This window comes from Typopeltis vanoorti, chromosome 11 (assembly GCF_054136105.1).
Source record: "Typopeltis vanoorti isolate ZY-2024b chromosome 11, IOZ_Tvanoo_1.0, whole genome shotgun sequence".
In the NCBI taxonomy this organism is placed as follows: Eukaryota; Metazoa; Arthropoda; class Arachnida; order Uropygi; family Thelyphonidae; genus Typopeltis; species Typopeltis vanoorti.
The window spans coordinates 126,782,135-126,796,562 of record NC_143559.1 but is presented as its reverse complement, the minus strand read 5'-3'; the positions used below and the strand labels follow the sequence as shown (position 1 = coordinate 126,796,562).

Here is a 14,428-nt window from a genome sequence, read left to right as displayed (position 1 = left end):
AATTTTACCCACCTAAAAAGTATTTTAGAGAGCTATAGCTTAAAAAATTCACACTTAATGGTGGGTTTTGATATCGCCTCATTATTTACAAATGTGCCATTAACTGAAACTCTTAACTTACTAAATTCACAGTTTCCCCTGATATATTTCAGCTATTTAAATTCACAGTACTATTATGAAAGAATTAAACCAAGAACCAATAATTGAAAAAATTAAAAAATATAAACATAGATGGATGGAACATGTTCGAAGAATGAAAACAGAAAGATTACCAAAACAAGCCTTAAAGTACAAGCCATTAGGAAAAAGAAAACCAGGACGTCCTCTTAAACGATTCAATGATGACTTCTAAGGCCGGAACAGGCCATACTAGGCCTAAATCCTTGATACGTATGATGATGATGATGAAATTCACAGTACAGGCAGATTATTTTACATGGAAAAGGAAAATATACAAACAATTAGATGGGACAGCTATGGGATCCCCCTTTGCTGACTTCTACATAGAACATCTGGAAAAGCTAGCTATCAACACAGCCACTCTCAAACCTAGTCTCTGGCTACGCTATGTTGATGATGTGTTTGCTATTTGGCCACATGGCCTAGACACATTGAATACATTTTTAGTGCATCTAAATAGCCAGCATCCTAAAATCCACTGTACAGTGGAACTAGAAGCCAGTGACTTTCTGTCCTTCCTGGACACGCTTATCACACATCTTCCAGAAGGTTCCTTATCATTCTCGGTTTATAGAAAACGTTTATAGGACACGCTTATCACACATCTTCCAGAAGGTTCCTTATCATTCTCGGTTTATAGAAAACCCACACATACAGGGAGATATTTACACAAACAATCACACCATCACCCTTCTCAATGGTATCTTAAAAACACTAACCCATAGAGCTAGAGCAATTTGTTCCAATGACATTGCTCTCACTGCTGAACTTTCTCACCTGCATTACACCTTTTTGCCCATTCGCTATATTCCCCATAAGATAGATAAAATACTAAATGCTCCCCCAAAATTCCCCCCCCCCACTATCTACCACAGAAGACTGCAATAAAACTATCACCATCCATACATTAAAGGCACATCTGAAAAGATATCTAGGGTGCTTAACAAACACCAACTATGCACTGTATTTAAACCTTATGTGAAATTGGCGACTCTCGTCCATTCACCTAAGAACAGATTCTCTCCTTTATCACATCCAGATGTGAAGTGTCCTGTTCATGTCATTAAGCCTACGATGGACAGGCGGGAAGAACTGTGGACATCCGCCTCAATGAACACAAAATATATCCAGCACTTTTGCTATGGCAAGTTGGGTCTGGCAGACCCCACTTTGGATACTCCTGCACACATGATCAGTTGGAAAAAAACAACAGTACTACACAGAAGCTTTTAGAAATCAGAGAGGTTGTTCCTAGAATCAACAGAAGCCTTAAAACATACTCTTAACCTCAACAAGTATGGCTGTATAAATCTACCAAATATTTGGGAGACAGTCATCCTAAGACAAATTAATCTGTTTGTTATTTTATTTTATTTTATTTTTATTTTTTTCTTTCTTTTTAAAAAAAAATTTTTTTTTTTTTACTTAGATGGCACCTAATTAGGACTTTAGTCTTTGTGTTGTATGCTACAATTACTCATATTAGTCCCACTGTTACACCGGATTGCACCTGTCTTGCAACTGTAACAAACTTTGTTTGTACGCTCTGAAGATGCTGGATATAGTACCAGCAAAATATCAGCATTAAAGTTAATAAATAGTTATTTTCTTATCAATCTGTGTTCGCATCTGTTACCATCAAGATCCAATTAACAGCAGTCAATAAAGATTTAACAATCTTTATTTTTAAATTTTGTAGGATGATTTAAATTGACTGGAAGTATGGGCAAAGGAAAATTTTAGTTTAGAAGGTATATTTCAAAAATAGCTAATTCAGCTCATTGGATTACTTGGGTTTTACACACTGGCAAGCAGAGATAGACAGGTTATTATACTCCTTATAAGGTCTTGCTAAGACTCATCTTCTCTACTGTAAACATATTTGGTAAGCAGGGTTTCTTGGGGATGTGGTGGAGAGGCTCCAGAGGTGATTGACCAAGATGGTGGTAAGTCTATGGAATGCACCCTATAAGGATAGGTTGAAGATTTGTGGTTTACAGAAATTTGTTGACAGGTAGGAAACAGATGATATGATTGAGACATACAAATTACTGAAGAGTTTTACAAGATTACTATGGAAGAAATTTTTCCAAACAAGTCTGGTAGCTCGGGCCTTATTCTTGGAAATTGTGTAAGGGTATGAGGACTAAAACATGTAGAAATGCTTATGTGTTCATCGTACATGGTGACTAAATTTGACGGTTATATATCAGAACACAGAAAGATAAGTAAATAATTATTTATCGACTTATTGCTGATATTTTGCTGGTGTTATAACCAACATCTTCAGAGCACAAAACACAGTTTGTCACAGTATGCGAGATTACAACAACACAAAGACACTTAAGTCCTAATTATTATTATTTTTTTTTTTAAATAGAGGCCTAATTAGGACTTTAGTCTTTGTGTTGTTGCTATACTTTTTCAAACTAGTCCCATTATTACACCATGCTGTTGTTATAGTCGTGTGTACTGTGACAAACTTTGTTTTGCACTCTGAAGATGCTGGTTATAACACCAGTGAAATATCAGCAATGAGTCAATAAATAATTATTTACTTATCTTTCTGCATGAGGACTAGATTTTTTGCTTGAAGAGTGGTGAATGAGTGGAATAGTTTGCCAGAGTCTGTCGTGTGTACCTTGACTGTGTATGAGTTCAAAAGCAAAGTATGATAGATATTGTACAAATGTTGGACATAATTTTAGGCTCCCTCGATGTGTCTAAAGACTCCATGGTGATACCCATGTAATAATAATAATATTTCAAAATATTTCCATCTGGGAGAAAAACTATCAAGATATTTTATTAATAATCTGAATGTTTTTTTTTGTTTTTTTAATATTTCATTGGTTGAGACATATATATATAGCAAGCAAAGTAAATCTCAACCAGAAAGCAACTTATTCTAGTATCCCTCAGTGAGATAGATATTTCACCTATCATATCACTGTCCCTCTCACAATGAGTCAATGAATATATATATATATATATATATATATATATATATATATTACTGAGCAAAAATTAACTGCAGACAATTAGCATAATAGTATATTCAAATGTGCAAATTTCTGAAAGCAGTTTGTTCTACTTTTGGAATATTTCTTAATATTATGAACACTTAAAAATTTTCTCTATAATGCTTAAGTATCATATATGAATTAGCTTTAAAAAAAAAGTAAACAGAAAAGAATGTGCCTTTGGTTTGCTATTTTCTATTAATAGCTTCATATTACTAATGAAATAGCTCGCCTTTTACCATACTTTGATGAGTTAAAATTGAACATAATATGCTGATTAATTTTCATCAAGTGCTCATTATTATGAAGAAGCAGAGAAAAGTTATCCGTGAAAATATTTTATAATCCAATCCCATATTCTCCAGTTTATGCAGCAGTCTTCCATGCTGTATTCTGCCATAAGCCTTAGCAAAATCCAAAAGTATCATGGTATATCCATTCCGTGTCTAACTCAATGGTAACATTATTTATACAATGTAAGCAAGTTGCTGAAACATGATCTTCCCTTAGTAAACTCATGCTGTATAGATGCTTCATCAACCTATTTATGCATATGAACCCTAACCTACTTTTCCAAAATTCTTCATCACACTCTGAAAATATTGATAGATTGTTGATTGGATACATCAGTCTTTGTGCCACCCTTGTGGTGTAAAATGAAGGCGGTGGTGGGCTATTATTAATGCGAACTTAATCATGTGATATCTTTTAGACCTCTTGCGGGGGAAACATGCCAGGAAATGATAATAAATGTTAATGGGGGAAAAAAAAATTGTCATATTGGAAGAAAATTCAAAGAAAAATATTAAAGAGCGCTGCATTGTAAAAATTGTATAAATTATTAACTACACTGGGTAATATATGTAAATGTACTGAATATTGATACAAAACTGTGTAACAATAGGGAACAGTAGATCTGTATTAAATGACTGATGTGAGGACGTCATTAACATAGAAATTTGCATAGAATATTTCAGAAACTGCATTTCCTTTTTTGTTTTGTTTCCTAGCTTCGGAAAGCAAGAGAAAAACTAGGACAACCTTGCGAAATGTGTAGTAACTATGAGCTGCAGCTTCAGCAAGTGCAAAGAGCAGAGCAAGAGCAACGTAGACAGGCTACTGCAGTGCAGCAGATCTTGGAACGTTATAAGGAAGACTTGCAGCGTGAACAAGCATATCGACAAGAAATGGATCAGAAATTCATAGAGATATCTAAAGACTCTGAAAATCAAGTAAGGGAAAATTTCGTAATTACTATTGAGAAAATTTTTATATTCAGAATTTTCATTGTTTTAATATCAGTCTCATAAAATAATTTTTTATTTAATTTTGAAGTTTACTCTCTTTATATGCATACATTCAAATTTGATCCGCGACCAAAGTTGCGAAGATCACCACATTTATCTATGTTAATCAATTGCAATATACACTATTAAAACCCGCAATGTTTGCCTATTTACCATCTGCATTTGTTTTCGGTATGTTTCTCTCTGTACATGGGGTGGGGGATGCCCTTGTCAACTTCCCATCACCCTTATCTCTAATGTTTTGTCCATTGAGTGTAATGCAATCCATACAGATGAAGAATAACAGAGAGGGTAATGTACATCCTTGTCTCAGACCTGATTTAACATCAAACCATCTTCCTATATCTCCTTCAGTTCTAACTGTTGACTTACAACTCAAATAAAGACTAAGTATTGCTTGATATAATGTCACATTTACACCATATAACTAGCATTATGAATAGTGTTCCTGTTGGCACCTTGTCATATGCCTTTTCCAGATCGATGAAACTTAAATACAGAGCCTTGTTATATTACTTATGATTTCTCAACTATTTGTCTTAAAGTGAAAATTTGATACTGTCAACCTCTGTTTGGCCTAAATGTAGCTTGTTCTTTGCTAAGCTTTCCTTCCAAAATATTTCTTTGCCATTTCTCAAGTATACTTGAGAAATGGCAAATTCTTACCAATCATAATTCTTACCAAGAACACTCAATAAAGAAATACCTCTGTAATTCTCAGTATTATTATTACCCTTTTTATAGATGATACTTTAAGAGCTCTACTTCAGTCATCTGGAATTCGACCATCTGTCCAGGCTTTCTGAATAATGCAGTGTAGTCACTGAAAAACTTTTATACCTCCATACCTGTGAACATATTATTATTATTATTATTATTACGTGACACCTCCAAGGAGTCTAAGGATGCATCGAGAGAGGGCACCTACTATACAACTCTCCATCTTCACCAGCTACAGTGAACTGCATCTACCATCATCAGCTACACTAAGGCCGCCCTACTGCCCATCACCACCATTAGTACTCTCACAGACAAACACACATCCATGCCCACAGCAGGATTTGAACCAGCAGCCCTTTGGCTGGATAGCGGATACACTAACCACTCAGCCAACCGGCTCACTAACGGCACTTACTGCCCACCACCACTAGTACTACATTACTATTACTAGTAATTTCTGGTCAAATATCATCTACTTTAGCTGCCTTTCCACATTTTAGGTATTCGATGGCTTTTTTTTTTACTACAAGTACTGATATGTATTCCTGATTGATGCCTGTTTTGTGTTTTCTACCGCTGTGCTGTCACTGCTTGTTTCATTTAGCAATCCTTTGAAATAATTTCTCTGTACATCCAGAATATCTTCAATTTTCATTGCACCTTTATCATCATTGATTTCTTGGACTTTTTCAATTTTAAGCTTTTCAACAGTCCGTGCGGTTAGCCTAGTGGCTGTGTGCTTTGTAACCATATGCTTAGGGAAGAAGTGTCCTAGGTTCGATTCCCGTCGGAGACATAAGGAGCTGAAGGATCTTCCTCAGCCATAGCCAAGTTAGCCGGTGTTGGGTGTGGACAGGAGGGTTTTTTCCCCAGTTTATCCTGGAGTTTTTTATCCTGCAAAGCAGGCAAACCAGCCTTGAGAACTCGATACTACAGGACAGGATACACCTGGGCGTAGGGCTGACCACCTTATCCTGTGAACAGTTTGAGGTCCGATGATTAATTAACCCTCGACACCGCATGGTTAAAGAGGATAAAAGGGAGATGAGTTTTCAACAGTCTCCAGAATTTTGCCTCCTTCTTGATATTTATTTTCAATGTTCTTACCAAAGTTTTCACATGGCTTTTGTTTAGCTAGTTTTCCACATTGCTTTGCTTTCTTCCATTTACCTTTTATTCTCTAAGAGCAGAAGCTGACTTATTTGCCAGGAACTTTTGATATGCTTTCTTCTTTTCCTTTACTGTCTCTTTAACTTCTTGAGTCCACCATAGAGTTCTGATTTTGCTATCCTTGCAGACAATCTCATCACATGCCTCTCTGGCTGAATCTTCAAGGTTTGGTTCCTGTTTTCATATTATTGTATAATACATTTTAATTATGTTAATATTATTAATATATTTATAATATATTTTATCAAATATTTTAATCGAGAAAACATATGATAGATAATATTACAAATAATAAAATAACATAACTGTTCTAGAAATAAGTCAGTTTAATAAAAATTAACATTTTTCCTCATTCACTGAATGTTTTTTCTCTCAGGAAACTGCATATAATAGCAGTTATAATTGTCTATATAATCAAAGAACTATTAGACATTTATGCTGAACCTTAAAGTTCTGCAGGTCACAGTTTAATATAGCCCATTGATCAGCCATGGTAACTATGTTTATGTAATATAGGTTTATAATCTTTCATGGGTAGAACTTACTTTCAGAGTATCAGAATAAAACTTACTTTTAATGTATATTCATTACACAACACACTGGAGGGGGGGGGAGTGTAATTTAACACTTTAACTGCCGTGATACTAATTTTTTTTCATCTTCACAGGCCACTGCACTGAATCATCATATTATGTTATTCTAGTGATCATTTCACTTAACCATGCTGTGAAAACAATTTTTTGTTTTCTTTGAGACATTTATTCAGTGTAACACGTGTGTTTCACGTGGCCTGCTGAGCAAAGTAAGACTGTGCCAACAATAAAACACTACATGGCCATGTGAGGCATGCGCATTTCACATGTAACCTATGTACCAAGTTTGGATTTCTTAGTATATTTGTTTACTGAGTTGTTGTGACTTTGTTTTGTTTGTTTTATCATTAGCTAAGTGATATAGTGAAACAAAAAACAGGTACTTCTTTTCATTGGGTAATTTTGATGTAAAATATTGAATGTTTTGAGAATGTTATTATTTTAGTAATATGGGAGACTATGAGAGACAGCAGCAAAGATTGCAAAAACTTTTGGACGAGTTGATGTCCGAAGAAGAAGAACATCCTTTTGAGGGCTCATTTGATGATGTAGAGTACGAGCCAAGTGAAGCAGGTGGCTCATCATCTTCAGATAGTGAAAGACCACTCTTGAAAAAGAAAAAAACACGCCAGATCTTCCTCTTGTTCCTCATTCACAAACGTGCCTACTGAAAACTATTTTACAGATGACTACATCACAGAAGCTATTGAGAATGTTGTGAGTAATTTCTACCTAAGTGATTCCTCAGAAAAAGAAAATGAAGATGAATTACTTTCTCTGGCGTGGAGCAAAGTAACTGGAAGATATTTGAAAGAATTTCCATCCGAAGGTGAAAATGCAGGAATACTTGTTGAACTTTTGAAAAGTCGCCCATCGGTTTTTATAGATTGTTCTTAGATGATCATTTGTTGGTACTCATGATCAGCGAAACTCATGCTTTCTTTCATGCTTACATGGTGATCAGAATACATTATAAAAAAATTATGGAGACAGCTACCATGTTAGAGCAAAACTTTAGTTTAATATAAACCAAAATGAACACTCGACTTATCAACTTTCATATCAAGGTCATCATCTGGAGTACACACATATATACAAAGAAACAAGCTACACTACAAACTACATGGTTTGCTAAAGTTACTGACCAACTTACAGCAATTATTGGCCTGACCTCTGGTGAGAAAAAAAAAACCTTTACACTACATCAACACTAGAGTCCTATTATTATCTATTAGGTTACAAAATTAAATTGGGCTGGAGAGCAACATATATATATATATATATGTTACCGCTAAAGTGCAGAAATCAGTTATTCTACAGATTATCTAGGTATTGTGCAGATTAACTAGGGTGATCCGTTAAAGTGCCGAAAATTGTTTCATTTCTCAAATTACCTAGGTAATCTGCAAATTATCTAGATAATCTGCACATTACCTACTAGGCACTCGTTAAAGTGAAAATAAGATCTTTGCTGGAACAACAGCAACGTTTCTGTACGCTTAAATTAATATAATGTTATTTATTTATTTTTCGATATCTAAAGAATCAAGTTAATACAATCAAACAATCAACAAATTAGTTGATAGAATCAATCAATTAAAAAACTATAATACAAAGAATCAAACGGTTTAAAATATTATTACAATTAAGGAAATGAATTTGCAAAACATATGACACTGGCGAAACCAAACTAAAAGTGGAGGGAGAGGGGGGGGGAGGAGTAGGGAAAGGAAATGAGAGAAACAAACTTTTGAACTTTAACAATAGGGAAGCCGTTAATGTGCACATTACCTAGGTAAAATGCGGAAAACCCTTGATTCCGCACCTTAACGGAGCAAATCAGTTAATCTGCAGATTAGCTAGGAAATGTGCACATTAACGGCTTTCGAGCTTTAGCGGTAACATATATATAAAAATCGTGATTATACAGGTAACTCTCGTATAATGCCATACTTATACAATGCGGTTTCGATATAAGATGGTCTACAAACTGTAGTAACCCTTTATCTTTTCACATTTCACATTGTTCGAATCAAGTATGTCCAGAGATAATTGGCATAAGGGAAACTTGGTTGACTGAGGATGATATTGTCAGGACTTGATTATTTTTCAACACGCGACTTAAAAATCAAATTTTATCTTCATTACATTTGCGTCTGCCCATATCCCGCATGTAGTAATAAGTAGCGAATTTATATTAGGGGAAATACCCTTTAGCATGCATGTACGTCAATTATTTACTGTATAAAGTGTTTATTGTTGAAAATTGTCTTCTTTTTCTGCCAGGAAAGCGCATTAAAAATCATAAGTGTGTTAATCTCAAGCTGAGCACTTTATTTTTTGGTGAGTTACATACAATATGTAATGTTTTTTTTTATGTAAAAAAAATTGTTTTTATAGTAATGGCCACTTAGAGCGCTTTTGCAATATACGCATTTGTTAATAGGGATAAACCCACCCACTGTAAACTGCCAAGGTAACAATTGAACATGACTGAAGATACATTCGGTTCCGATCAGCACATGAGACTCAACCTTCGCAAACTTCTTCATGAGTGCTCCAATCTCTTCGATAGTGAATTAATTGATGGGGAAATATATTTAAATGAGGAGGAACTGGTACAATTAATAGATGACTTCGAACCAAATGGCGGGGAAAGTTCTGCCGAAGATTCTGATTGTGATGAATCCGTTAAAGAATTCAGTTTAAAGAAATTAGCAGAAGAATTGGACTTGGCAAGGAAGTTATTTTATGGATGATGATCTCTCAACGGAGTGCTCCAGAAATTACACGAGACAGTTGGATATTTGTTTAGTTCCATATTATGAACTTAATAAAAAATTGCAGTAAGGTTTTATTACTGACTTCTTGATAACTAAACCAGCCGAAGTATGCAATGAAAATTATACAAATGATGTCCAAGAGAGTTCAAGTGATGACGACGTCTGGCCACTCATAAATAAAGAACATCTATGAAATGTTTGTTTTAAAGAGAGTGATGACAATTAAAATATGCACTTTATTTTATTTTGCCGAAAACATTGATGCATTATGTGATTTATAATTTTTTATAATTTTATATTATGTATTTGTTTCGTAGTTTGTTTTCTTAACTTACATGAATTACCTGAATTAAATAAAAATATATTTTTGTGTCGGATATGTCATTGTTTAATAATCTTAAAAAAAAAAAAAAAAAAGATTTAGGAACATAACCCTACTTTTTCTATGTGATCTGAGTCTCACATAACATGATTTATATAACATGCCATTTTTGTGGAACCTAACATCCACATTATATGAGGGCTACCTGTGCATATAAATTTCAACCAGTTGGCATGGAATAGTTTCCAATACAAGCTGAAAATTGCTTAAAGTTCCTAAAGTATGCTGTAAACTAAGTAGGCTGAATATGTGCCATCCAAATTCTTGGAATTTTTATGCCACCATTATTGTTGAGATTAGGCTGGTTAATCAGAATTTCACAGGCTTCTTTAAATTTTCTTTCATACCAGGTTTTTGTATGATGTAAAGAGTAGGTACTTTTCCAATCAACTTGGTGTATGGTGTTGAGAGCATGATCTGAGAGGCCTGCTTCAACAAAATTGTTATATTTAATGTGTCTTTTGTGTTCTTTTATAAATAATGGCTATAACAAAAATATTATTAATAAAGTTCTTCATAAAACTTCATCAAAAAAGAATATACATATTTATGAATTTAGGGACACAAAACACACGTGTTGAAAAGATTATTTTACTGATTAATAATAAAATAATAACTTTATGTTTAGACCCCTGTATTGAGGTCATCTTCAGAAGGATACATGTGTATAAGAACAAGCTACATGCTGTTGCCCTCTATACAAGTAAATTACATCTACATTGTTAACTAATCTTTTTTCTTAGCCTGCCCGCTAGTGATAAAAATAAAATAAATAAAATAAAATAAACAAAAAATAAAATAAAAACTACAATGAACTCTGCTAAAGTCCTCACGTACTAGGATTCTTCTGGAATTATACAGTTTATATTGTTATATTATGATTATCTTCTGGATTTGTACAGTACAGGTTGCTATTGAATGTTCAAGAGAAGGAAAATAAAAAACACTTTACTAAGTCTTCTTGTATTCAGATTTTTCTTCATGGTTGCTATGAAGGTTGTAGATGGGTCCTCTACATTCTTGGAATTGTTAGACCGTCATTTTTATTCAGATTCGGATCATGTTTGAGCATTTCACATGCTTCCTTGAATTTCCGCTTGAACCAGGTTTTGGTGCAGTGTAGGGACTTGGTACCTTTCCAGTCAATTCTGTGGTATGTTTGGAGTGCGTGGTCAGAAAGGCCGGTTTTTCCAAAATGGAGGTATTTTATGTGATGTTTGTGTTCATCCTTTCTGATTGGGATGGTTCGCCCTGTTTCCCCTATGTAAGGTATGTTACATGTGCAATCTGTTTTGTAAACCCCTGGGTGGGCTAAATGTGGCAGGGGATCCTTGGAAGAACGTAGGTGGTTTTGATGTTGTATTTGTGTAGTGTTCTGTCTATTTTTTCTGAAATGCCTCTAACATATGGTATAGCAATAGCATTCTTGAAATCTTTTTTATTATTAGTGGTTTGTGTAGGATCTTCTGAATGGTTTTTATATTGTATCCATTTTTTATAAAGGTATGTTTGATGCTCTCATATTCATGGTTAAGAGCTTGTATTTCAACAAATGGTTTGAGCTCGTTTAAGGGTGCTTATGATCCCTAGTTTTTGTGTTGGGTGGTGATAAGAAGTTTTGTACTGGCCTCTGTGTGTGTGTGTGTGTGTGTAGGTTTGCGGTAAACTGAGAAGGAGAGACAGCCTGAAGGAAAACGTGTGACAAGTGTGTCTAGAAACGGAAGAGAGTTGTTTTTTTCAATTTCAATGGTGAATCAGTAAATAAACTAGATATAATATATCATATCGAGAGAGGTTTTAAGATCCCTCCACGCCAATTTAGCTGACAAAATACGGATGGAAACTGCCTGTTTACTAAATTCAACCAAAAAATTAAGCAGCAACCTAAACAAAGCGGATAAACTGGCCCTCAAATCCCTAAAAAATAACCGTGACATTATTATCACAAAAGCAGATAAAGGGAACGGCACTGTTGTTTTAAATCGGACAACCTACATTGAAAAAAATGAACCATTTGGTATCGGACCACAACACCTACCAAATGGTGAATTACAACCCCACGCAACGTAACAAAAAGAAAACTACTGAACTACTTAAATCAGTTAGCACGTGACTGGAAGAAACAATTAAAAAATTAATACTGCAGTATGACCTGCCTAAAGTACACAAAACAGACACGCCGTTACGTCCAATTGTGGAAGGAATTGACAGTCCGAATTACTACTTAGCCAAAAAATTAGCGGCCACATGCAAGGAATTGGTTGGTCACTCCCCTTCCTACATGAAAAATACACAACAATTCATAAACGAAATTAAAAATATTACACTTAACGACCAAGATCTATTAGTCAGCTTTGACATAACTTCCCTTTTCACCAATGTCCCAATCAATGATACTATCCTACTCTTACAGAACATATTTCCACATGATATCATGGTCCTCTTTACTTACGTACTCTGCTCTGGATATTTCATGTGGCAAAACAATTTTTATCTTCAAAAAGAGGGTACAGCCATGGGCTCACCACTCTCCCCCCCCCCCATAGCAAACTTTTATATGGAAGATTTTGAGCAACAAGCTCTAGAATCTGCATGCCTAAAGCCCAAAATTTGGCTCAGATACATCGACAATGTTTTCGCCATTTGACCCCCACGGCCGCCAAGCACTAGATACATTCCTTAGCCACCTGAACAAACAACACAAATGCATCCAATTCACCATTGAAATTGAAAAAAAAAAACAACTCTCTTCCGTTCCTAGACACACTTGTCACATGTCTTCCTTCAGGCTGTGTCTTCTTCTCAGTTTATTGCAAACCTACACACACAGGCCAGTACATAAACATAACTTCTTATCACCACCCAACACAAAAACTAGGGTTCATAAGCACCCTTAAACACAGAGCTCAAACCATTTGTTCAAATGAACAAGCTCTTAACCATGAATATGAGAGCATCAAACATACCTTTATAAAACATGGATACAGTATAAAAACCATTCAGAAGATCCTCCACAACGATACCACTATAACAAAAAAGATTTCAAGAATGCTATTGCTATACCATATGTTAGAGGCATTTCAGAAAAAATAGACAGAACACTACACAAATACAACATCAAAACCACCTACTCAGTTCTTCCAAGGATCCCCCTGCCATATTTAGCCCACCCAGGGGTTTACAAAACAGATTGCACATGTAACATACCTTACATAGGGGAAACAGGGCGAACCATCCCAATCAGAAAGGATGAACACAAACATCACATAAAATACCTCCATTTTGGAAAAACCGGCCTTTCTGACCACTCACTCCAAACATACCACAGAATTGACTGGAAATTCAAGGAAGCATGTGAAATGCTCACACATGATCCGAATCGGAATAAAAATGATGGTCTAACAATTCTAAGAATGTGGAGGACCCATCTACAACCTTCATAGCAACCACGAAGAAAAATCTCAATACAAGAAGACTTGGTAAAGTGAGTTTTTTTTTTTTTTTTTTTTTTTCTCCTGAACATTCAATAGCAACCTGTACTGTACAAATCCAGAAGAATCCTAGTACGCGAGGACTTTAGCAGAGTTTATTGTAGTTTTTATTTTATTTTTTGTTTATTTTATTATTTTTTTTTTCATCACTAGAGGGCAGGCTAAGAAAAAAGATTAGTTAACAACATAGATGTAATTTACTTGTATAGAGGGCAACAGCATGTAGCTTCTTCTTATACACATGCATCCTTTTGAAGATGACCTCAATACAGGGGTCGAAACGTAAAGTTATAATTTTATTATTAATCAGTAAAATAATCTTTTTAACACGTGTGTTTTGTATCCCTAAATTCATAAATATGAATGCTGATCACCGTGTAACCGTAAAAGAAAGGAAAAAAGAATATAGATTACAGTAAAAACAATAGCAATTCCAAACATTAATGGGCTATCAGAAAAAATCAACAGAATCCTACACCATTATAATCTTTATGCCACTCTTAAACCACCTATAAATTAAAAAACATATTAAATCATTCAGTGGAAGGATCTTCTCCTTCCATTGGCACATCCTGGAGTTTACCGTGTCTACTACACCTGTAACTTACCTTATATTGGTGAAACTGGATGTACAATCCTTATACGTTTAAAAAAAAAAAAAAAAAATTAACCATGCTTGTTAAATGAGGATTTAACAAGCATGGTTGAAAATGAATATGAAAGGAGATCGGCCACTCAGGCCAAAGCTTATCCAAAGGAATTTTTCTGCTGCGTGCCTG

At 34.8% G+C, this 14,428-nt stretch overlaps 1 protein-coding gene across 3 annotated transcripts in view; it reads left to right on the top strand.

The window, feature by feature from the left end:
- The window catches only part of LOC150102033 (rab GTPase-binding effector protein 1-like), a 555,334-nt gene that overhangs the window by 369,157 nt on the left and 171,749 nt on the right, over nucleotides 1-14,428 (top strand). For all 3 annotated transcript variants that reach the window (XR_016549014.1, XM_090400151.1, XM_090400153.1), the window contains one exon: nucleotides 4,214-4,435. Coding sequence is in view for 2 of the 3 variants with exons in the window: in XM_090400151.1 (XP_090256277.1) it covers nucleotides 4,214-4,435 (222 nt within the window). In the remaining variant the exon portion in view is untranslated. The remainder of the gene's footprint in view (nucleotides 1-4,213; nucleotides 4,436-14,428) is intronic.